This window comes from Thalia democratica, unplaced genomic scaffold (genome assembly GCF_965202585.1).
Source record: "Thalia democratica unplaced genomic scaffold, ktThaDemo2.hap1.1 HAP1_SCAFFOLD_75, whole genome shotgun sequence".
In the NCBI taxonomy this organism is placed as follows: Eukaryota; Metazoa; Chordata; class Thaliacea; order Salpida; family Salpidae; genus Thalia; species Thalia democratica.
Window position 1 is genome coordinate 113,886 of NW_028139254.1, and position 25,418 is coordinate 139,303.

General features: G+C 25.7%; 2 protein-coding genes across 2 annotated transcripts; both read right to left on the reverse strand.

Moving 5' to 3' along the window:
• Positions 1-5,858: 5,858 nt before the first annotated feature.
• On the reverse strand, positions 5,859-11,979 carry LOC145845549 (NTPase KAP family P-loop domain-containing protein 1-like). Its single transcript, XM_082952740.1, has 6 exons — positions 11,409-11,979; positions 9,191-9,382; positions 6,983-7,291; positions 6,629-6,733; positions 6,443-6,503; positions 5,859-5,926 (listed from the first exon to the last, which is right to left on the reverse strand). Exons 1-4 carry the CDS (start codon positions 11,655-11,657, stop codon positions 6,692-6,694), a joined length of 792 nt encoding a protein of 263 aa, XP_082808866.1. The 5' UTR covers positions 11,658-11,979; the 3' UTR covers positions 5,859-5,926; positions 6,443-6,503; positions 6,629-6,691.
• Positions 11,980-12,539: 560 nt separating this feature from the next.
• Positions 12,540-25,131, reverse strand: LOC145845551 (uncharacterized). The gene is made up of 5 exons (XM_082952742.1): positions 25,071-25,131; positions 24,136-24,213; positions 22,883-23,047; positions 14,362-14,866; positions 12,540-12,771 (listed from the first exon to the last, which is right to left on the reverse strand). Exons 2-5 carry the CDS (start codon positions 24,179-24,181, stop codon positions 12,540-12,542), a joined length of 948 nt encoding a protein of 315 aa, XP_082808868.1. The 5' UTR covers positions 24,182-24,213; positions 25,071-25,131.
• Positions 25,132-25,418: the final 287 nt, after the last annotated feature.

Genomic DNA, 25,418 nt, shown 5'->3' on the forward strand with positions numbered 1-25,418 from the left:
GTTTGATAATAATAACACTCTATCAGTAAAAGCTAAGGTTTCTGATGCTGTATGTTATAAAATAAGACAGGATGAGACCACAATCTTTAGAAATTAAGAACGATCTACTTCTAAATAAATAATAAGAACTGTCTACTTGTGCTACCGAGGAATGAGAAGAGATCCAGCAGACTTTGTTAGAAGCTAAATTTCCAGTTGTCTTAACAAACACGAATGATAAACAAAATACATAACACTTGAAAACTAATTTAAAGATAGTTTGAAAACATTTAAGAGGTTAATGTAGATATTTCAAATTTATAATTAACTTTGACGTTTTTAGGTTCAATAACAGTTTATTCAACACATGCGCTGTTTATCAATTTCAAGCGAAATAACGATTTAAAAAATAAATTAGGCTTTATTTAGGAAATACAAATATTCAATTTTTTATAGAAACAACAGTAAACTATAACAAAAAAACACTAATTAATCATAAAAAAATTTTTTTTTAAGTTTATGTCTTGAAAATAACTTATTTCGCACAACTTTTCTTCTTTTTAAAGATACGGAATTAAAAAAACGCTGTTGAAAAACCTATGAAATTAAAATGTTTTTAATTATAAATAATTTTACACTAGTAGTTTTTATTTGTACATTCTCAAAACAGAGTGTATATAAATATATTTCAAAGAAATCTGCTATATAAAACCGTTTACTCTAATAGAGATCTTAAGTCATAACTAAATACTGAAGTGAAATAGAGTTTAATTCTAACTGAAGATCTCTACATTATAATAAAGCACTATTTTATAAAAATAAAATATAGTACTTGTTTTCTTCAACGCAAGTAGATAAATTAGTTGTTGGACTTAGAACCATAACTATATAATAAACAAATTTGTTCAAACTAGATTAGTTTTTTCGATTGAGCTTTTATTTAGACTTATATTTTCTAAAAAAAAGTTCTTTATAAAGTAACTTAAAACTTGTAAAAATTATAAAACAAGCTTTTCTATTAAAAATTTGTTTTGTAAAATTTTAAAAACACCTAATGGGGTGAGTGAAACATGAAGTTTAAATTAAACTTTGATTAACTGAAAATTGTTAAAATAAGCTCTAACTTATAATTCATCAAAAAAAATCCTAAACTTGTTTACTATTTGAAAAAAATCAAAGGTTTAAAACAGCTATATTTTTATAACTTAGACAAAACTTTTAAATTGTTTTTCATAACTCGATAGTAATTTTATTTTGTACAAAATGCATCTTGTAAAACAAATATGATTATAAAAGTTAAATAAGAGGAAAAAATTGTTATTTCACCCTTTAATTGTGATGGTATGTCTAAATACTAACTTTTCTTATAATTAATAAAATGCAGCCGTAAATTTACTTCTTGTACTAAGTAGTTTAATTTAAACTTTTTTGTATATGAAAAAGTTAAATTAAATTTACTTTTGTTTTAACAGAAGCAAAGTAGCTCTTTCGGGAATAAAAAATATTTTTTTAGTTCATTGCTTAGTATTACTAATTAATACTTGATAGAATAAAGAGAAATTTAAAGGATTATTTTCCGTATTAATTACTAATATTTAAAAGAAAATCATGTAAGATACTTGTGTAAACACATGTCCAGTATAACTTAAAACGATTAAAGAAATTTAAACAAAAACATGAAGAAAAAACATAAAATATTCCTTAACAAAAAAGCAATATGATATTTAAAGTAAAACATTTATCAGATACTATTTTTGTTAGTTCAAAATATAAACTTATGATTGTAAAATTAAATAAAGTACATGACTCAATAAAAACTGATTGTTGAACATAGGATTTAAAACTTACTACTAGAATGCTTTGTGTTAATGAAGAATGGTGCAATAACAAAAAGGTAATTTTTATGGAAAGAAAAGGAACATGTATATAGCAATTAAAATAAAAACTTGTCAAAATTTATGAGCACAGGCTCAAGTTTGAGGAAGTCTTTGGATCCTAAATTTTTGTCTTTGAGAAAGCTAATAAAACTTGCAGCTTTCAAACTGCAAACCTTAGAACTATTTCCACTTTAGGTTAACAAATTGTTTTAAATTCTTCTTCTCTAAAAATTATAACAAATTGTCAAATAATTTAATCAAAAATTCAATTGAACTTATTAAAGTTACCTTTCGTATTAGCTTTATAATTAAAAAAATAATATTTTATTTGTACTTCATTCAGGCTTTGTACATCCTTATAAATCATTTGTCGTAATTTGTCCTAAGAAAAGTTATACTTTAAAAAAAGAACTTAATATTTATAAACATTTTAAAACAAATTTGATAACATATTATTAAAAATTGTACTTTAACTAAGAAAAAAGAAACTATAATTTACATAAGTTAGTAAACAATCATACTTTAAATAAAATTGTTTTAAAAAGTTCAAGTAAATAAAAACTATATTTACTAAACTAATCTGCATAAATTTTAGTGTCTGAACAGAATAGTTTTCTATTATACAACTAGATTATAAATAGAACCTGTGCAAGCTCAATAGTTTTATGTCTGCCACCAGATTACGAGCGTGAATAACTTGGAGCAAGTAGCTTGATCTGCGGGGCCACTGTCGACACATTATTACGTAATAAACTAGTTTGCTTACGTCACAATGAACTAGACCACTTCTATTGACAGCATTTTCCAAAACTGCAAATGTTTACATCAGTTAATAAAAGTTTTTCTTGTACCTGATTGTGTTACTATTATAAAAACGTCATCAAAGTAGATTTAATATGTATTTATTTTGATTAAGATTTATTAAAACATTTTATATATACAGATCCAGCTTACTCAGTTTCGGCTATTTAAGTCGTTTTATTTTATAGCACGAGCTGGTATATTATTGCCTGGTAATTGTTCAACAAGTTCTTATGGGTTTCTTAAGGAAATTTTTAAATAAGATAGAACAAATAACAGTTGTTTTGCAGCTAATTAAGTTTTTGTGCGTTAAAAACTCAAGCAAATTTTAATGGGTAGGAAAGTTGATGCGCTTACCGGCAGTATTTTGTCATATAAACTTAATTTATATGTAAAATTCACAAATTAATACCCTGATACAAAGATGAAGGCTTGCCACATATCGAGATGAAAAAAAATCTTAATTTTTCTAAATCAAGTTCTATATAAAAACCAGTTTAAAAATGCATAACTAAAGGCTTGAAAAACTTTAATTTATTCCAAAAAATCATTTAGAACCTGAAAAAATTAATTGCAAAAATATTTTTTTTTATAGAAAATAACATTATCAAAATGCGGTTTAAAGTGTTGATAAACTTTCTTTTTAAGAGTATTTTTATTTAAAATTTCCCAACTATTTTTCGAAATCCCCATTCGTTCCTGTTTTTTACTAATTTTGTCTTTTTTTTTGTTTTTCCTGACTTTCGTGACTTTGTGGCAAACCTGAAGGTGCTATTTCGATACAACTTAATGCACACCTCTGTTTACAAATAGTACCTCTAAAAATAAAGATTCCTGAAGTCAAGTGGTTCTAAAACTTATACATTCTGGTACATTATCTCTTAAGACTAGACGCATGTCTTGTATAAAACCTCATAGAATTTACAACAGCCAGAACTAAAATATTCTTTTTATGACAACTATGCTCTAATACACGTTCATAACTTTTACTATTAGTAATGCTAATAGTTAAATTTACATTAATTAAATAGAAAATTTTCTTATCCTACTTATTCAAATAAAGTCAAATTGATCAAGAATTTGCGCTTAAAGTTATATTGTATCTCTAATTAAAGCAGATAGTTTTACTAAGTAGTCTACATAGTGAGAGTCTAAGACTCTTTTGTGTTATGTTTAGAGATTTTTATTGGTTTGTTGTAAAATATACTTTTAAATTCAACTAATTTTTTTTATTTATAGTTTAAATAGCTGTTAAATATAAATTACCTGCTTTACAAATGAACGGAATCACTTTTGCACGAAATTTAAATGTTCTGATTAAGAATTTTTGACGTAAAATTTTTTTAAAGTTGTTTTACAGTAAAAATAAAAAGATTTTTATTCAATTTTAAAAACAGGAATTTATGATGAAAATAAAGTGAAAAATTGTTGTTTCGTGCAAAAAAGTCGCTCGGTGAAAAATTGACGCTCGTGCGTTTATACACAGATGGTGTATATTTTGAAAATTGTTCAAGTTAAAATAAAAATCAAATAGAAAGTTTTAATTAAAAATTTCTGAACGATTGCTGTTTCTACAACCAAGGTATTATTGAAAAAAATGAGTATTTAAAATATAACTTTACTTACTGTTAGGCGAACGAAGCATCAAAATATTCTGTCGTTCAACTCTCTGTGTCGAGTAAATAATATAATTTTCATTTTAGTCTAAATAAATAAAAAGTTACTGAGTAAAAAAAAAACAAAGTTTTTTTTTTTCTTTATTATAAATACTTAAATGAGACTTAAAAAACTATGCTTACTTAAAAAGTTTTAAAATATTTTTGGTGAGAAACATTAAAGTGTATGTAATACAAATTATTTGTTATTTTTATAGTTAAAACACTTATTAAGAAAACGAAGTAAACACATTATAGTACAAAACTCTTTCTAAAAATATAAAAATATGTACTTAAAAATAAAATAAAATATACTAACACGTTTTTGAATAGCAAATATAAGTTGACAAGAAATGTTGAGGTCATTAAAAATTCTTTTCAAATTTCGTGGATTTTCATTCAAGTATTTTGACAACAATTTGTCTTGTATTAGAAATTTCCTTACAAAGTTTTTGTTTAGTTTATTGTTGTTATTATAGTGATATCAGCTGCTGATTTAAGCAAGCTAGATCACGAGATTTTGTTATAATGGTTATAAAAAACAGATTTAAGTGCGAAATAATGAACTTTAAAACTTGATTACTTATTTACACTTCCAATTAAAAGTTATTAGTAAGCATATTCTAAAATTTTAAAACATCAAAACTAATTTCAAATTAAAGTTTTCAACTTTTTTTAGTTAAATCCTATTAAATTTGAAATATTTTTAAAAATTAAATCAAAAATAAATATCTTAAATTTTAGGATATAATAATTGGATGTTAATTTTTTTTTAAATACTATCTAAAAATAATATACGATTAAATTATAAAATTTCAATTTTACAGCTGTATAAAAAAAAGCTTGAATTTTTTTTTCAAACTTACTTAAATATATTAACTGTTTCAAGATTTTTATTTGTAAAACTAAGTTTCATCTTTAAAGGGATCTTCAGTTACAATTTAAATCTTATTCAAACATAATATTTTAATATTTTTCTATATCTATTTGAATAAGATTTAAATTGTAATTGAAGATCCTTTAAGGGTGAAACTTAGGTTTGCAAATAAAAATATTGAATAGTTAATCTAGTATATTTGTCTTCTTATTTTTAAATAAGTTGAGAACTATTATTGTTCAATTTAGAACCTCAAATATAAAAATATATATTAACTGCAAAAAATGTATGCAAAATTTTCAGATTTAATACTAACTTTTGTATATTTATATGGTTAAAAATATTTTACTAAAGTTACAAATTTTCATTTATGCTAATACTGCTTGGAAGCATAAAAATTCCCAATATAACAACAAAATACTTTGAGCAGAAAACTTAACAGAAACTTTATCCTGGTTTATTTTGAAACGTTGAATGAAATTTTTTAATTACGTTTTGTTGTTGATCAAAAATTTAATAAAAAATAACTAAAAACAGTACAAGTTAAGTATTAAAATAACTAATAAAATCAGAATACAAGCATTAAAATTTTAAATTGAATTTAAATGGTTAAAACAATACAGTAATCATCATATAAAAACCTGCATTCAAAGAAGAAACGTTTAGAATTTAGAAATCGATTGCAATTTGCAGTGTCAACTTCACAATGGTTATCTCCATTACCGTCCTTTGAATTTCTATAAATAATTAATATTAAATTTATTTAATCAATAATATTAATATACTTAGCATTCAAAGTTAGTTACTTTAAAAAGATAAGCTGTTATGTTGCTAGCCTTTTCATAATAAAATAGCAAAATTTTTGTTCTGTGTTGCAAATAGTTCAAGGTTACTTACCAAAGTTAATGACATACTTGAATATTTTTGATAGATAAGTAAAGAAATACGTAAAAATAAAACTTGGTTAAGCAAATTACTTATGTTAATGCTTTAGAAAGTGTTTAAAGTCAAACAAATATGTGAACATAATGTTGGACTGTTTGTTAAAAAAGCACTACTAAACAATTGTAATCAACTAAGTAAAGTCTGTTTTAAAAACTGTCATGACTTATTTACAGTAGCAATAATAAAAAAGTATAAGCTAAATTCTCTGGGGTAAATACATATATCCGAAAATAAAAATAAGTTAGACAAGATAACTTTTATTTATTTAATAAAACTAGTTATGAATTTAAACAAAGTACTCAACTTACATTTTGCCATCTCCACAATTTTTAACTTCTTTATTATGACTTGTAGTTGTTATACCATTTTCTGCTAAAAATATTTTAAATTAACAGAATGTTCATTAAGATAAGAAATTAAACTTTACAGCGTTTCAACAGTTTTAAAATTGTTATAACAGTTATAGAGGCACTTAACAATTTTAATCAATCTACCTCTAGTCAAACTTTCAAAATTAACTTGCATAATTACGCCATAATGAGACTCAGGAAGGTCGTTCAAAAGTTCCGAAAGAAAAATTTGCTTCTCTTTATTGCTAACTGAAATAATTAAACTGATTATAACTTTTATCTAGCACTTTAAGTATTGCCAAACATAAAAAAATATTTATAGTTACCACTAGAACATAAGGAAAACCATAGATTGTTTAAATACTTTCAAATTTGATAAGTTTTTTATTGATTAAAATCTTTTATTAGATAAAATATTTCAAAGCTATACAAAGTATCTAAAAAAATAAAAAAAAACTATTTTAAAAATCATCAACTAAAAGATTTAGTTAAACTTACTTTAGGCAGATAGAAGGGAACGTTTATTATTTTGTCCAAATACTTTTCTTTCACCTGTCTCTCCTGCAAAAGAGGCTGTTTGTCTGACGCGAGGCCAACTTGAAACGCCAACTCGGCGAGTTTGGGGTCAACCGCGATGATGCTGACAAATAGCGAGTGCTGATTGGACAATAAAATGTGGACCGATTCGAGAAGGGATTTAAATTTTGGCATGGGGCACCGGTCGAGATCGTCGATTGATATGACGACTTTGTAGTCGACGCCTTCGATCGTTCGCACCACTTGCAGCAGATGCTCTAATATTTCCACCTGTGAATGTTTCACTCAAGTTTAGTGGCTGTGTCTGAAATGTTTATTTCAAAGTTTAATAGCAATCACTTTACTATATAAAAGTTTGAAATAAAAACGGAATAAAATGAAGTTTTAATTTCAATTTATTTTTTTGTAATTAATAGTTTTTTAAGATTTTGATTTTTTTGCTAAACAAGCTTTATGTGGTAAGTTTTAAATTACTTTAATAATGTTGTAACTAGATAACTTAACAATTTTATGAAAAATTGGTTGTATGGTACTTTACTGAGGAATATACGAGATAAAAATATCTCATATACGAAACAGCTGTATAAAACTGTTTCTTTTTATACAATTAAAAATATTAAGCTCCAAATTAACTTGTCAAGCACTTAAAAAATACAATTAATATGTATATATATATATATATATATATAGAATTAAGTTATTTAACTTAATAAATTAAATTTTTCACACTGAGCCCACCTTGAGGGCTTTATTAATAAAAAGGCTTATTTAAAGATGCAAACCTCAAAGAACTCGAGTTTCGTGACTGTTCACTCATCAGCTTTAAAACAAGTTTAAAATAAAGCACAAAACAAAATCACTAATGAAAGTAAAAAAATTTTTGTATAAATAGATTATGACGTAATTTTGAAACTATCAAAAATCGTGCAAAACGGCTTGTGCAAAAACTAATCTACCAACAGACAATAAACTAGCAAAAATTCATATAACTTCAGTGAGTAACTACATATTAGGACAGATAATTGGAACAGATAAAGATAAAATTGAGATGCAAATTGAAATTTAGGTTATTTTAAGATGAAATTAAAACTTGTTAAACTTTAAAAGCGACTTTTTTATATGTCTACAAGACGATACAAACTCGCTTCTTTTGTTTAAACATCTTTTGTCTTTCAGTGCATATACAACGGCTGATGCTTCTTTGAGACACAGCCTACATATCGGGCTATTGTCGTCGGCTATAGGCTGTGCTCTTTTTATAACTTCCCAGGATATTTCGTAGTCAATGCCGCTGCGTTTTAAGCCACAAACATACTTCGAAAGTTCAGTGTCATTTTCATATATGACGCCTTTAAAAGATTTTTTATGATTGGCATATCTGAATCTAAACTGATTCGAGCACAAGCCGACATAGAACCTCGTCTCAACGCCAGAGTTGACTGTGGCCTTGTAGACGATGTTCTCTGAACGGCAATTACCCCCTTTCAAATTATATTTACAGCTGCCAGCGCAGCCGCATTTACTTTGAATTCCTGAGTTTTGATTTAAAATTTTTTGGTTGTGTGCCTTAATGATATTCTCTAAATTAGTCAATTTTAATCTAAATGTATGAAACAGCTGATGAGTGAATAGTCACGAAACTCGAGTTCTTTGAGGTTTGCATCTTTAAATAAACCTTTTTATTATATATATATATATATATATATTTACTTAAGGTTTTATAAAAAGTTCTGGTCGATAGTGCTCGACAAATTATATTGGAGCTAAATATTTATCTAATTATATAAAGAATATAATTTATACAGCTGTTTCATACATGATATATAAAGTTTCATGTACTCCTCAGTAAGCTACAATTTATTATAATAGTAAATAGAAATTTAGATTTTGAATTTTTTTATAACAATTGTGACGTAGTAATGATACAGTTTATTTTACAGTTAGGTGAATTTGAAAATAATACGCTGAAGTTGTTAATTTATGCATTTCAGGAAAGTTTAGAAAGGTTATTTTATATATATATTTAAGTAAAACACTGTGTTTTCAAATACAATTGTTTCACTGCTCTGTTAAACAGAACAGCTATTCAGTTTGTCCATTATTAATTATACTAATATGATAATGTTTACTATATATCAATAAATAAAAAATATTATGTCATAATTTAACCTCAGATTTTACTTTGTACATGAAGCCAAGCTGTTTGGCGAAACTCTTAGTTGAGTTATCCAGGGTCCTGTTGAAACGACGCACCTGGGACTGAAGGGTTGCCATGGCAAGTTTGATAACAACCAATAAGGAGGCTGATACGGGTGGTAACCATGACAACAGTTGAACATGTACTGGCACTTCACGACCGTTCTGGTGATAATACATTATATTGAAATTACAACAATTTTTATATTTAAAATCATACTTTTATTTAAAATGTTGTACAACAGAAAAGTATCAAGTGTTTTGCTTGAAGTTTGCCAAGAAACGTTGTTCGAAACATAAAACTACAAATCAATGATCAACTAAATAATGAAGTAATCATCAGACACACAAAAATATAAAATTAAATAAATATTGGGAAGCCGAATTAAATTAAGCGAAAGAACATTACTCAAAAAATATTTTTAAATTATTTTAAAGAATTGTTTTTTAATTTAACTTATTTTCTACTACCATTAAGATGCATAAAAATTTAAAAGTAAGCTTAAATATCATCATTTAGTTTTTTTAAAAATATGATAACAATTACAATAAATATAATTATTAACAACTTTAATTATTACAAAAAAAAAGACTTTATATACATATATTTTAATTTATTTTCAAAACTAATTGAAAAAAATATTGTTTAACTTATTTTTTTTAATATATTTGCACTTAAAAATATTTTAAACTTCCATAAAGCAAATTAGTCAGATATGAACATTTTTTTTGTATCACATCTAGCAATATAATATATAATTTTGTGTTTATTTATCACCGTTTTTTAATAACAAAACGAAGTGTTTCTACAAAAGGGTTGATCATGCCAATTCGATCATCAGACCACAAGTTTCGGTAGACTGAGACCGGTTTCGTCCTTATTAGGACTCATCAGTCAGTCACAACCGAAAAACTTGTAGTCGTCAATCTACAAATTTGCGGACACGGCAAACGAAAGTCCGGACTTGTTCTGCAGACTTTCGCCGATTTTGGCGAAGTGTTTCTAGAAACAGGGTGGCCAAATGTTTTAATAAATTTCTTTCAGGATTTTACAAGTACACGTTTTTAGGTCTAGTTTTAGTTTTTAATTAAGTTTAAGGTAAAAAACTGTGTTAAATAGTATAAAAACATTTAAAGATACTGTAAGCTACTTTAAATTTGATTTTTAATAAAAAACTTTAATAAATGACAAATTTTTAAAAAATATACTATAGATCTTTTTTGTCAAATCGAAGTTTTACTATAAGCATGAAAAAATTGTTCAAAATTCCAGGATTTTTGGTGGTTTTTATTTCAAATTCCAGCTCTTTTTCTTCAGAGTTTCTCAAATTTCAGGTTTTTCAAGGATTCAAGTATTTTTGGCCACACTGTAGAAATAAGTAACATGTTAAAAATATTTGTTATTTGTTTATAAATGACTTGCTTAGATTAAGAACAATTTTAAATTGTACCATCTCTGGGTTAGTAGCTTTGAAAAGTAATTATCAACATTTTAGAACCAAAAATTATTTACATTTGAAGCTTGAACTTTGGTTGGAAAGTAAAAGTTCACATGATTTTAAAATATTTCAACACTAGTTTTAAAGAATTAAACTTTAAATAAAAATAACAGATTAAGATTTAGATATCAATTATAACGTCACCAAAAGTGCAATAAATAATTTTAATACAAATTTTGAAAAACAACGTTGATTACCTCAAAGGGCTTTTAAGAAGCCACTTAAGTTTTTTTAGAACAAGCAAACAAAGTATACACAAGTTTAAACTTATTTATTGTAAAATTTTAAACTAACAATGTTAAAAAAAATAACAAGTTATATATTATTGGTTATCTTTATAACCCTTAAAGAGTTTTATGCGAAAACAAAAAAATCGGAAGCAATTTTTGAACGTAAAATTTTCTAAATAAAAGATATAATTGTTAATAATTGGTATTTCTTTTATCATTTTTTTGACTAAATAACTTGATATTTCACATTTTTGATTATCAATGCAATTAGCATTGTTAAACTAAGTGAAACACGATGACTTTTTAGAGAGACTTGTACAAAGTTCCATGACTTCCAGGAACATTAAATTTTATAACCACCGATTTTTCTCATAAATTTCCGAAAAATTTTCTGACTAAGTAGCAAATATGTAAAAACATATTGCTTAATTTTTAAACATAAATGATGCTGTTACAACTAACTCTTATGACATCCAGATTGAGATGAGCGACCAAGGAGTTGACGGCGAATGGGAAGCAGAGAAGTGAAAATGCGAATACGAAGTATGCCACCACTAGAGGGATTCCACAACAGATTCGTTTCGGATGACTGATCATGTGTGCCAACAAGAATTTGGTGACCAGCTGGTACTCACTAAAATAAAATGTCAACTGGTTTGGTTTATTTGTGTCAGAAACTAATTTATTGACTTTTTCAAAGTTGCCACTCATTTAAAATATGTTTTCAAGGTTTTGAAAAGTACACATTTTTGGGTCTATTTTTATTAAAAAATATGGTTTTTGGTAAGAAACTGTGTTAAATAGTATAAAAATATTGTATAGATACTGTAAAGTTACTTCAAATATGTTAAAAAAAAATTGATGATGACAAAAATTTTTTATTGATACGATAGATTTTTTAAGTCAAATCGAAATTTCACGAATAAAAATGGGAAAATTGTTAAAATTCCAGGTTTTTTTAAAAATTTCTCAAATTCCAGGTTTTTCCGAGCAAAGTTGCAACCCTGCTTTGCAAAAAGTTGCAAAAAAAACATAAGACAAACAAAAAACTGGTAAGCTATTAGCTTTTTTTTAACTACTAATTTAATTAGTAATAAATTTGATCGTAATTTTTTAATTTTATAAACATAACCGTACAAATAAAGATAGAGTGCTAATTTTTTTGTATAGAAATGCACAAATAGTACTACATTTATTTGCTACTGCTGTATAATGTTTATGGTTGTAAAAACTAAAATTTATAAAAATTATTTTTAGAAAATTCGTTATTGTATGTTGATTGTTATACTCTATTCTATTATTACAAGGAACTATTTTAAAATTACAAGAAAAAGCATACTTGATAAGTTTTACCTACAGATATAAAAAAATTACTAAAAAATCTGAAATTTATTAAGTATATAGAATGAAAAAATCTTAAAACAGTTTTTAGCAAAAACTATTTTAGGAATAATACTGTACAAATACATCATTTTAACTGTTTTATTAATCGCGGCTAATTAAAAAATACTTTATATAATATAAATGTTAAAATTACTTTTATAAATTTTTTAAAATAAAACATTCTTACACATAAAAATTAGAACTTAAGTGTTAAAAATTAAGGCCACAGGGGGGTAGGATGGAAACCCTCACACCGGAAAGCTTCATTTCATCGTGGAAATTTTTGGCCTCATCAGCTTTGCTGAAAGTAATTTTCCAAGAACCGGGAGCGGAAAAGGCGCTAAAATCCACTTTTCCGTAACTTCTCGCCACTTTGGTGACATGCTCAACGTCCAAGTTTTTGTTTGCCGAATGCAAGATGATCGATTTGTTTTCAAAACCTCTGTTTTAATATAATGTTGAATAAATTAAAGTATTGAACAATCGTATTAGACTTACATAACAACTTAAAAGTAAAAATTTATGTTTTCTTTCTTAAGTGGATCTGTAACAAAGTTAAAAACCAAATGGATAAGTGTAGACATAACGTAGAGTTAAGGGCATAAGGGGGGGGGGGGGGGTAAACACCCTTTTTTGGTTTTTGATCTTATTTTATATGGTTTTTACTAAGCTACAAGATGCTTTTAATAGATTTAGAAAAATCAAAATTGTTTTTGAGATATAGCCGGTCAAAGTCGAAGCCGACAATAGGATCCTTATGGGAGGCGCAAACTAAAACGGCAAAAATAGACTATTTCACTAAAAATCTATCTTCTCCTACGTTTTTTGAGATAACTACCTCAAACTTTCAGGAAATGTTCCTTGATATATTTAGAATATCTGTCGGAAGGAATTTAAAAAAAAATAAAAAATAAAAATTTTATATAAAAAATAAACAAAAAAAAACAGTTCAAACAAAATAATTCAAAGCATTATTTATTTATATCTACAAGGAAAAACCAGTCAAATTGTAAATTAAAAACTTAAAAAAAAAAAACATTTAGTAAATTTTTGTTTCATTTACATGATATACTAAATTCCGAAGTAACTTAAGAAGGATATTGAATAAAGTAAACGTTAAAATAAAGTAAACTGTAAAGCAGTGGCTTTGGAAGATATATTCTTATAGCAGGGTGGACACTGGTTTTCGAGAATTTTTTTCCAGGTTTTAAAAAATACACGATTTTGGGTCTATGTTTAGTTAAATTTAAGTTTAAGGTAAAAATTGTGCTAAATAGTTTACCAACATTAAATGGATACTATAAAGCTACTTTAAATGTGTTTTTCAACAAAAATAAAAAGTAGTTTTTGATGAATACAATTTTTTCTATCTTTATGATAAACGTTTTGTGTCAAACTGTATTTTATTACTTTACATGTAAAAATTGTTTAAAACTCCAGGCTTTTAAAGGTTTTTTAGTGGTTTTTGTTCAAAATTCCATGATTTTCAAGTCTTTTTTTAAATTTATCAAAATTCAGGTTGTTTTAGCCTAAATTGTCAAATTCAAGGCTTTTTTAGGATTCCAGATTTGATGGCCACCCTCTTTAACATAAACTACTCTAAAAAAATAAACATCAGTCTTTAATTATAGCTACTATAGTAAACTGTATTTAAAGTAAGTTTAATTAAAAGTGTTTAATTAATTATAGGATACTCATAAAAGAAATTTGTATTTTGTAGCTTTTTTCAAGATTTCAAAACAGTTATAAAATTAATCAGAGAAAAAGATTGAAAAAAAAACTTTTGCTAAACTTTAAACTATGTATTTTTAAATTTCTACAAATAATAATCATAAAAAAATAGTTTAAAAATAAGAAACTAATTTTTGAAAGAATTTGTCACTCAAAACTTAATTTTATAAAAATACTACAAATTATTTAAAAAATTTTAAAGCAATTTTAGCAAAAACTCTTTAAAAAATATCTATTTAGAATAAAAGTTGTATTCAAATGATAAAAAATAGTATAAGTCAAGCTATTACAAAAAACAAACCTAATATGTCGGTCAAAAGTTTCTGTGTGAGAAAACTCAAACGAAGCTTTGCTCGAGTCAATCAGCGACCCGTTCAAAGTTTCAACTCCTCTGTTAAGCGGTGGCAGCTTCGTGAAAGCCACAAAGAAAATCAACCTGAACACCCGCACTGCGCTTGCAACGCACCTTGAGTGGCAGAGAAGAGCCACCAGGAAAAGCAACATTATCAGCGTCACCGTGGAAAGGAAAACCACGACGAGGTTATAACGGATCTGCTGAACTTCCACCTCCTTGGCAACCTTCATCTTGTCATTCACTGATTGGCTGGAATTTCTTTTGATCAAGCTATATATTTTGTACTCGCTTCTCGGCGTGTAGGTGATTACGGCCAAGCTGGCAACGAACAAGCTGACGATGATCGCTGCCAGCAAGTAGAAGAAGCAGTGCAACCTTCTCTTCTTCTCGTGTCTAGCCGGATGCTTGAAAGTAGTTTTTCCACACTCCTTTTCCAGTTTCTTCAAAAAACCTTTCATTTTTTCAAATATTAGAAATTTTTAGAATAAATAGTTAAGAAGTATTAGGAAAAATTTGAAAACTTATTAAACTTTCTAATAAGACTCTTTTACACATTGTTTTTTAAGCAATTAGTCTAACTTAATTTGATTTTGGTAAGTCTAATTTTCTAATTTTATTTGTTTTTTATTGGTGATTTAATGTTGTGAGTATTTTTTGGTAGACAAGAGAAAACCTAATTTAATGGAATTTAGGTTTTATGTAATACTACTTATAAGCATCACAAATTCAAATTAACTTTTCTATAACCTAAAATTGGTTTAAAAAATGCTAACAGTTCAAAAAAAAGTGTTTAATCAACAAAAAGCACAAAGACTATCTAAAGTACAAAATAATTTTTTTTAAAGGTTGTAATGATATTAACATCTCATTTTCGTATTTTAAAGCGGATGTTGTAAACTGTTTTACGCAGATTTCGTGACGTGCTTCCAGTATTAAAAACAAACATTTTTATTATTTCAAGGAGTTAATTTCATTCCGACGAGTATATACATATCGGCGTTTGTCTTTCAAATACGCGTTAAAGTTAGTTGCAAAGTTATTCCGCGGTATGATCTAGTTACGATTAAGTTCAACGTTTTACTTCAATTATCGAGAATCAAGAAAACGTCTAAATCGCGGAGTTGATGTTAGTATTTATGTAACTTTACGTTTGTTGATACTTTTTATAGATTTTATTTGTGTCGTGATTTAATAGTTTCTTTCTTCAGAACTAAGAATTTTTATTGAAAATAAAGTAAATTGAATTTATTCAAAGTGTGTTTTATTCATAACTTAGGAAATAGTTTTGTAACTTATACTGTTAGCATATTATTTACTACTCGTAAGTATAGCAGTCAGTAAGTTACTGGAGACCACGTAGTTAAGACAAAAACAAAACCAACATTAAAATAACCCATTTAGTTAAAGTGGAAACCACGCAGTGTCTATTAAGAACCTTGATAATTCTGATTAGGAATCTTTAAGCAGTCAACAGAATAAATGCACGCAAACAACAATGACTATATCAATTTTAATAATTCTCATCAAGCAGAGATGATGAAAGATAATGCTGAATTTTATCAGTTAAACAGCATTCAACAACAATTTAGAAAATCAAGCGAAGTTAAGCAGCTAACAAATGAAGAAGAGTTAAGAGTTTTGCAAACGCAAATAAAAAAACTAAATGATAGATTAAAGCAGTCTAGATCACCACATTTCGAACGTGCGATGCTAGAAAAACGCGAACCTTTTTACGATGATTACGAAAAAAGTAATCAAAATAATTTAAACAACTTTAGCGACTTATTTAAGGCGCAAAGACTGAGTAAAAAGTTTAAAAGGTTAGACTTTGTAAGAAACCCTCTTGATATTATTAGTTTTTTCGAGGAGGAAATGTTAAACGAAGGTATTTCTAGTGATACAGCAAAGTATAAGTTTTTAATTGGGTTTTGGCCAAGAGAAGAGTTGTCAGATTATTATAAAATAACAGAACGGTCTGAAAGAAATTACAGTTCTTTAAAAAATTTTTTTATTAATAGGGACAATCAGTTAGCTGAAGTTTTAGATAAAGTTCCAATTTGGAATGAGTATACAAACTTTAATAAATTATTTGCTACAGCAGTGAGCTGGGCCAAATGTCCAGAGCAGGACAGAATTAAATTTTTTCTTGCATACTTGATGCCCTTTTCGATCAAAGATAAGATTAAGGAACATTTCGATGAAAGCTTAGAAGTTTTTAAAAAAAAAGGACAAGCCATATGGAATGCTTATAAAGAAAACGCATTAATGCCTAAGCAAGTTAATTACGATAGACTACAGCAGTATGAGCAAAGTCAGCATAGGTCTAAAATAAATTACCATAAGCGAGTTCGTCCTAATTATCAACAAAAATTTCATTTAAGAGATAATGGTATTAATCATAATTACAATTATCGTCAACATAATCAAGATAGAGATAATTTTAAACCAATAAAATCATACAATGGGAATAATAGTAATAATGTTAACATAGCACAGTGTTTGTCATGTCATCAATACTTACCCACAAAAACATTAAATATAACTAAGGCGTCACAAACAGCCGAAGAAAAAGCTCAGGTAACCAAAAACACTATAGCAATTAGAGTAACAGGTCAAGTAGTATGGTTTAATGTTCGCAAAGGTTACGGTTTTATTCAACGTGATGATCGGAACAGCGATATTTTTGTTCATTATACAGCTATCGTCAAAAACAACCCTAACAAATTCTTAAGGTCTCTTGCACAAGGAGAAAAAGTCCAGTTTGATTTTGTCGTAGGTAAAAATAACATGTCAGAAGCCGCAAACGTGACAGGTCCTAATGGTAAAACAGTTCAAGGGTCTAAGTATGCTGTAGATAAGAATTCAAACTACAACCAAAAACTTCAACAAAAAATATTTGACGCAAACCATCATTCTAGTAACCTCTAACAGCAGAAAATAAAAGCTAGTAGAACTTATAAGCAAGCTTTTGCTTTTACAACAAAACAAGGTAAGCTCAGCAAAGGAAAACATCAAAACCAACAGCAGAAATTGAGCAGTTACAATAAAAAATGTAATAGCGAACCAAAAAATAAAGTGCCAACATTGCTGCTTAAACGTTATAAACAAGACTCAAGCTATTACAATTCTTCAAAAACAAAATCAGAAACTAGTGTATCAAGTAACATATTAGCTAAAGAGAAAAACAATTTGGCAGTACTTAATTCCTTTGACAAAAAAGAAATTATAAGACAGAATAAAAAAATTCAGAATTACTAATAGCAGGTCTAAAACTTTTAACATTTATCATAAAGCATTTTGAAGATAAAATATAAGTATTTTCACAAAACTAACAAAACAGACTTTAATAAAGGTAAAAAGTTGCAAATTTTTATTAACATGAAAATCTATTTAAATATTTTTTAAACTCAGGTAATTTTTTTAAGAAATTAAAATGAAAGAAACTTTTAAGTGTATTTATTTTGTATTCTTTTCTGATAAAATTTCTGAATTGTTAAACTTTATAGGTTTTTTACTTTTAATGATGTCAGATAAAGTTTTTTATACTTTAAATTACAGTTTAGTAGTTAAACTATTTATTGAAAGCTATGACATAACAATTATACATTAGAAAAGTTTCATATGCCTATTTTTTATATTAAAATTTTAGTAACTACTTTTTTTCTCTAACTTTAAAACAAAATTAAAATACTAGACTTTTTGCTCGTAAAATAATCAAGTTCAAGTTTACAGCTTTCAAATTCGACTCGTGATAAACTTTTCCTATAAATTTTGAATTTAAAAGTAATTTCAACTCCCATTTAGTTTTGACTGTTAACGATCGAAAAAAAGCACTCGCTAAATTTTTCTCTTTATAAATTTCTATAATGCTCAAGTTTTGTGTTGCTTTAATAGAAATACTTTATACTTGAATCCTATAAAAGTTTGTGCATGAAAATACTACTTATTGTTTTGTAAAATATGTTAAAGAAAATGTTTTCTGTTTTGTTTATTAAAGTTTGCGAGTTGAATATTAAGAACATATGTTTTTCTAAGTTAAAAACAAAATTAAAGTTTTTCATGTTTTTTAAACTATTAATTTTTTTTTAGTGCATCTTTAAATGCTTAATTTTTGTTTTGTATAAAAAAATGGGTTTGAAAGTAAATACTGACAGTTTCGTTATTGTCTTTTGGCATAATAACATAGTAGTTTTTACTAAACTTTCTTGAAAGAATATCTCAACTTTTTTTTTTGAGCCGCGTATTTTTTGGAATGAATTCTTTCAAATGAATACTACAATGATGGACAATGAAAAAATGAATTTTTTCTATGTCAACAAGTGACTTCGATGAATTTTTGAATTTGAAGTTTAGAGAAGAACAAGCGAATTAAAACAATTCTTTCCTGCTAAATAAACCACCGTAGAAGAAAACGGAAGAGAAATGCCGGAATACAACAAGCCCGAGGACAACTAGCCAGAAGCCAACTAAATGACTATCATTGAACTTTGTCTTCATGTTATCTTAGTTTTTGTAAATTATGTAATTTTTGAGATAATAAGTTATTCAGTTTCTTTTTCTTACTTTTTTTTTTGACCCGGCCTTTTAACAATTATAAAAAAGTTTAAAGTTAAGTAGGATTTTAAGGACTTTTATTTAAAACCAGGCTTTTAACGTTAAAATTGAAAATTAAAAAAGAAACAATGTAATGATATTAACATCTCATTTTCGTATTTTAAAGCGGATGTTGTAAACTGTTTTACGCAGATTTCGTGACGTGCTTCCAGTATTAAAAACAAACATTTTTATTATTTCAAGGAGTTAATTTCATTCCGACGAGTATATACATATCGGCGTTTGTCTTTCAAATACGCGTTAAAGTTAGTTGCAAAGTTATTCCGCGGTATGATCTAGTTACGATTAAGTTCAACGTTTTACTTCAATTATCGAGAATCAAGAAAACGTCTACATCGCGGAGTTGATGTTAGTATTTATGTAACTTTACGTTTGTTGATACTTTTTATAGATTTTATTTGTGTCGTGATTTAATAGTTTCTTTCTTCAGAACTAAGAATTTTTATTGAAAATAAAGTAAATTGAATTTATTCAAAGTGTGTTTTATTCATAACTTAGGAAATAGTTTCGTAATTTATACTGTTAGCATATTATTTACTACTCGTAAGTATAGCAGTCAGTAAGTTACTGGAGACCACGTAGTTAAGACAAAAACAAAACCAACATTAAAATAGTCCAATTTGGTTAAAAGGTGAATATAAAAATATTAGTAAGGGACCAAACTACTATATTTAATATAAAAATAAATTACAGTAATATTAGGTATACATCAAGTAATCACTCATTTCATTTCACATTTATTAATAAAAATAATTATGCATTTTTTAACCTTTTAATGTAACTAATTTTTGAAACATGAATTTTTGTTCAAAAACAAAAGAATCAATTTCTAAAATGATGATAATGAAAACTTTTTTAAATTTTAATAAGCATCAGCTAAGTTACATCATTATTTTAACAAGTACAAATAATAATAATAATAAACACACATAAATCACAAAAAAAAACATAAACATAAATAAGGTAAAACATAAAAGTATATTATATACATAAAGATAAGTAACATATTGTTTTATCAAGTAAAATATAATCTAATGTTAGTAATAATAGTCTAAACTTTATATTTAAAACACCACTTTTGATTAAAGCTAAACTTAACTACTTATGAAACACTAAAGTTTCTCATAAAAATTAAATTAAGTTTTTCATATATAAAACATATTAAAAATTTATTCTTCAAAATCGTCTTTTCAGTGAGATTATTATTATATATATAGATAAACAAAGATATTTAGAAATTTTTGACATCTACAGTTTTAAAGATTTAACCATATGTTTTTTCTTATACAAGTTTTTAAACCTTTCAATTCATTAAAAACATCGTAGGCTGACTGTCTTTTTTACTACTGAATATGTAAAACACTAGAAACAAAATTTCTAATTTATTTTACGTAGCAGTTTAAATAAAGCCTGTAGCCACGGTTGCCATAGGTTTTTGAAAGTATTTTTAATATAAAACTAAATTTAGTTTAAAAACTGTCTTAAATAGTATGAAAAGATACTGTAATGCTTTTTAAAATCAGTTTTACAACTATTAAATATATAAAATACAAAAAATAAGTAAATGATAGATCTTGTGTATCTACTATAAATTGTTTTATATGTTAAAATTCTTTAAAATTAAAGAGTTTTCCAAAAATTTATGTTAAAAGTACATGTTCTTCAAGGTTTATTGGCAAACTGTGTAGCTGTCCAAAGCAGTGTTTAATATTTTTATGTGTAGCTGCAGTAAAACTCACTGTTATAAAAATAACATTTATTTTGTAAAATTTAATGACAAGAATAACATAACAGGACATAAAAAACAACAGGACCTTAATATGTTTTATAGTTTACTTTTGTGTTTTCAACAAAGAAATACATTTTTTTATCGTGACTAAATAGTGAGAAACTTATACAATAAAAGTAATATTGTTGGTATTAAATGAATTTTCAATTAAAAAAAATTTGTATGTTGACTGTTTTTTAGTTTTTTTTAAGGACCTATGTGTAAAATATAAGTTAAGTCTAAACTAAAAAAGGAATTCATCAAACAGAGCTGGTCTTTCCACAGTCAAGTGGTGATTGGTTTTGCAAGTTATAAAAAACTAAAAATGCTAAAAACTACTTTATTATATATTAAAATTGTCAGAGAATATTTTTCTAGAATTTTGTACAAAAATTCGATGTTTTTTCTAGGTATTTTTGAAATTTCTTGAACTCCAGGTTTTTAAAATATTTTTTGCATACATTTAAAATATTAAGGTTTTATGGGAGCCCTGTGTTTGAAATCTCACTTCTGTTTTGTTTTTAAATCAATATTTATAAAATTCTGATAACTACTTTATAACATTAAAGTAATATAGTTGAAGAAGATTTATTCAATTATGAAAATAAATTTCATTTGAAAATAACTAGTTTTTTTATTATCTACAAATTATACTTTAAAAATATCTGAAGCTGAGAATTTAAAACATTGAAAAATTTTTTCTTGCATATTCTAGGTCTCTAACTAAAAAAAAAATCGAATATATCATGGGTGAGATTTACAGCCTAGACTTTCGTATGACGTGAGACAAGCTCAAGTTTAACATAAGTTCAAACACACCAATTCGATCATCAGACCACAAGCCTTCGGTAGACTGAGACCCGAGTTTTGTTCCTATTAGTGTTTTTAAGTATTTGTTTTTAGTGAAATATTGAGTTAATTATAAGTTATTGAATATTGAGTTCCAATAAGAACAAAACCTGGGTCTCAGTTTAACTCAAAATATATAAAAGTGATAGATTTTTAGCACACTTTTAAATATCTATGAAAATTAACATTAAAAAATTTACAGTTCATATGTCTGTATTAGAAACTCTATTTAACAAAATATAATTTTCTAAGTTAATTAAATCTTTAACATTCTATAAAACTGAATTATAACCATACTTAATGCTTTCATATAAAATTAAACATGATTTTTTATTAAAAAAATTCTTTTGATCCCTTTCTATTGAAGACTACATGAAAATTTAAACTCTTTAAATCAAGAAATAATTTTTTTTAAGAGCATTGTTAAATTAAGAAAATTAACATAAACTAGAAGCTCCAATTATAAAAAAAACAACTATTCATTATAAAAGATAATTCATAATTGCTAAAAATAGCCATACTTTATTTAGTTTTAAAATTTATCTAGGACATATCTCAAGGGAAAATATTAAAATTTTAAAAATGTATTAGAGCACATTCTGAATAAAAAAATAAACTGAAGATCTTTATAAAAGTAAAAAATTGTTATAATACAAAGTTCTTTAAAATAAAATAACAGTAAAATTAATGAGTGTCAAGTCTGCTGTATACATGCTTGAGCAAACTACTAAAACTTTTTAAATAAATTGACACACCAAGACATTAAAAATTTTTGAGCTAAAGCACAAATTTGATTTTACAATATAATAGTATAACATAATTAAAATCAACACAAAAACTATACAACAATTTTAAGATATGAATTCTTTAATCTTTTATTATAGAGATTTCAAACAACCTAGAATCTTAAAAACTAACTTAATCAAGTTCTTGACTTACAATGTACAATTTTTGATATATTATGTACAAAAAATAATCATGCTCTATACCTTTAAATAATAAATGACCTTAAAGTTTTTATGTGTTAGTTAAAATGTTTACATGTATTAATTAAATTAGAGTTGCCTCCTTAAAGTACGAAAATTTAGTGAAAGAATAAATTTTTTAACAATAAATATTTTTAAAAGTTATAAAGTAATGTTTTGAAAATTCACAAAAATTTTAGATGTTATTAACATTCAGTTTTTTAAAACATTTACTAATTCAAGTCTTAATTATGCTTTTGTAAAAAATTACCTTGTGTTTGATGCACTATAAATGACTTTCCACTTCCAAAGGGTGCAAAAATTCCAATTGAAAATGGGGACTCAGCTCTGTAAATAATGTTGGCAAGAGTTTTTGAATAAACTGAGAATCCAAGATGATCAATTTCTCCAACATTGTCACCAACTAATATGTTTTCTGTTTGATATTAGTGAAATGTATTAAAAAAAATTAGTACATAAAAAGTTTAACAATAAAAAAAAAGCTTTTATTTCTTTAATATTTGATTATCTTAAACTTAAATTTTTAAATACTACAGTGCTTAAACACTTATCCGGACAGTTTCAGTTGAAAAGAAAATTTAAAACATTTTCAATAGTAAGCACAAACATTTTTGTATGATACAAATATTTAAGCTATCATGATGTGTAAAAAATTTCAAGGGATTTTGAAAATTCTGCAGTTTAGTTTATCATGACGTAACAATACTACTTAAGCCTACATTCAAACTTTGTTTATAACTAGTTTAGTTATCAAAAACCTTTTTAAGTAAAGTAGTTCAGTTAAAAAAAAATAAACAATACTATTTAAAATATGACTTACAGTTTTTTATTTGAACTTTTAAAGTTTTTTGATAGTTGATTAAATTCTAAGTTATTTAACAAAATTAATGTATAACAGTTCTTTTATGCTTGATTTTTATTTCAAACTTTATCAGAAAAGTTGTTAATTCAAACACTTTTGTTTAAGATATGAAATGGATAACAATTTTTTTGTTTTATTTATAAGTTATATAAGTTTGACACACTTAACATACCAAGTTTTAGAAATGGACAATACATCAATAAAAGAAAACAAGTTGCACTAACCATTGAAAATAAACAAGAATTTTGTAAAATGGTAAAAAAATCAATGTGCTAAAGGTTTTTATAACGGAGTAGTTTAGCATACTCAGGTCGCATTTTTTATGACATTTTGAAAAGTAAAGAAAAGTTTAAAAAGTTCAAAGCAAAAAAGAGGACCTAAACTAAAATGCATTGCAGAATATACAGTAGTTATATTATTTAATGAAAAAATTGATTTTTTGTTTTTTTCTGGATATGTTTAGAGAAAAATCTTGTCAATCATGTCCTGATAAGTGAATAAGAACTGTACAACTACATTGATTGTACATAGTTAAGGTTATTTATTTTAAAAGTTGAATAAAGTCTAAACTTTAACAGAAAACATTCAATTTTGTATATAAAACTGATGTTATGAACCAAATTAAATAATGTATAAATTACCTTGAGGTGAAATTACTCTTTTTATCAACTTTTCATCACTTGCCATTTCTATCTCTAATTATTGCACATTATTATTGTCTAAAAAATTACAGTATGTTTTAAGATTCTACTAGGCTAAGAGCTTTAAAAGTCCTCATATTAAAAAAATATTAAATACATGTTGAATAAGTAACAAAATTAAAAAAAAATTATAAATTAAATAGTAATTATTATTCTAGTAAAAGTACCCTTATTATATACTACATTTAAAAAAGACAATTACAAAACAGACACTGCATACCTTAATTTAGAACTATTATATATAAAAATGGCTAAAGGATTTGAGGCTTAAATTAAATAGTGATAAAACAAGGTACATGCTCTTTCAATTTGGTAAAACAAAAGTTTGAAAAATACAAAACAAGGTACATTTTAATTAAAAATTTTTTGTACTAAATCTTTAATTCACTTCTGATAAGTCATGTAAAATACAGTTTGTTGTGTTGGAGTAGGACGAGTTAAAGCTAAAACTACTGAGATTGATAAACTAGTAAATAAAGCATTAAGGTGCATTAATTTCTAAGGTTGGAATGAAAGTGTTAGCAGTCCAAAAATAGAAAAGAAAATATCAGATGTTGAACATATGTTTAAGTATGAGTTAGGAGTTTTTATGCACAAATCTAAAAGAGAAACTTTGCCAGTTAACTTTAAGCCATAACTTTACAAATGTTAATAAAATTCATAATCATCTAACAAGATTTTCAAAAACAAACCTTTTTTTTCAAGAGTAAATAGTCTTTATGGCCTTAAGAAATTATCCTACCTATGTTGTAAACTATGGAAGAATTGCTTAAAAACTTAAAAGGTTAAAGCTATTTTAAAGCATTTCATTGTGAAATTAGAGATAAATTACTTAAAAGACAATCAAAAAAATATCAAGCTTAATCTTTACTTACCATTACTTAAACTTATGTCTTTGTATTGGTGTTTGTACTTTTTTTGGGCTGATTGCTGTTGGTCTCATAAACTGGGTGTATAATGGTTTTATTATTACTTTGTTTAAAAAAAATTTTTACTGTATATAAAATTTTATAGTGCTGTTTCATCTTTATTGATAATGTGATTAAACAAGTAGGTGTTTTTTTTTAATTTATTTTACTAGATATTAAGTGTTTATCTGTTTCAGAAGATAGAAATTCTGAATTTAGGTGTGCAAACTTCATACTTTTTAGATATTCTGATAATTTATTTCTTTTTATTAAAATATAGTTTTAGGTTTTAAAACAGTTTATCAACCTTGTTAA

Excerpts from the sequence above, each read along its gene's own strand:
- LOC145845549 (XM_082952740.1), bottom strand. The coding sequence starts at position 11,657 with ATGAGTGGCAACTTTGAAAAAGTCAATAAATTAGTTTCTGACACAAAT. Across the intron at positions 9,383-11,408 it reads TCAATCTGGATGTCATAAGA|AACGGTCGTGAAGTGCCAGT; the intron begins GTTAGTTGTAAC and ends TATTATCACCAG. Across the intron at positions 6,734-6,982 it reads TTCCCTTCTATCTGCCTAAA|TTAGCAATAAAGAGAAGCAA; the intron begins GTAAGTTTAACT and ends TAATTATTTCAG.
- LOC145845551 (XM_082952742.1), bottom strand. The coding sequence starts at position 24,181 with ATGGCAAGTGATGAAAAGTTGATAAAAAGAGTAATTTCACCTCAAG. Across the intron at positions 14,867-22,882 it reads TATAGTGCATCAAACACAAG|GTTTTTTGAAGAAACTGGAA; the intron begins GTAATTTTTTAC and ends AAAAAATGAAAG. Across the intron at positions 12,772-14,361 it reads ACTTTTGACCGACATATTAG|AGGTTTTGAAAACAAATCGA; the intron begins GTTTGTTTTTTG and ends ATATTAAAACAG.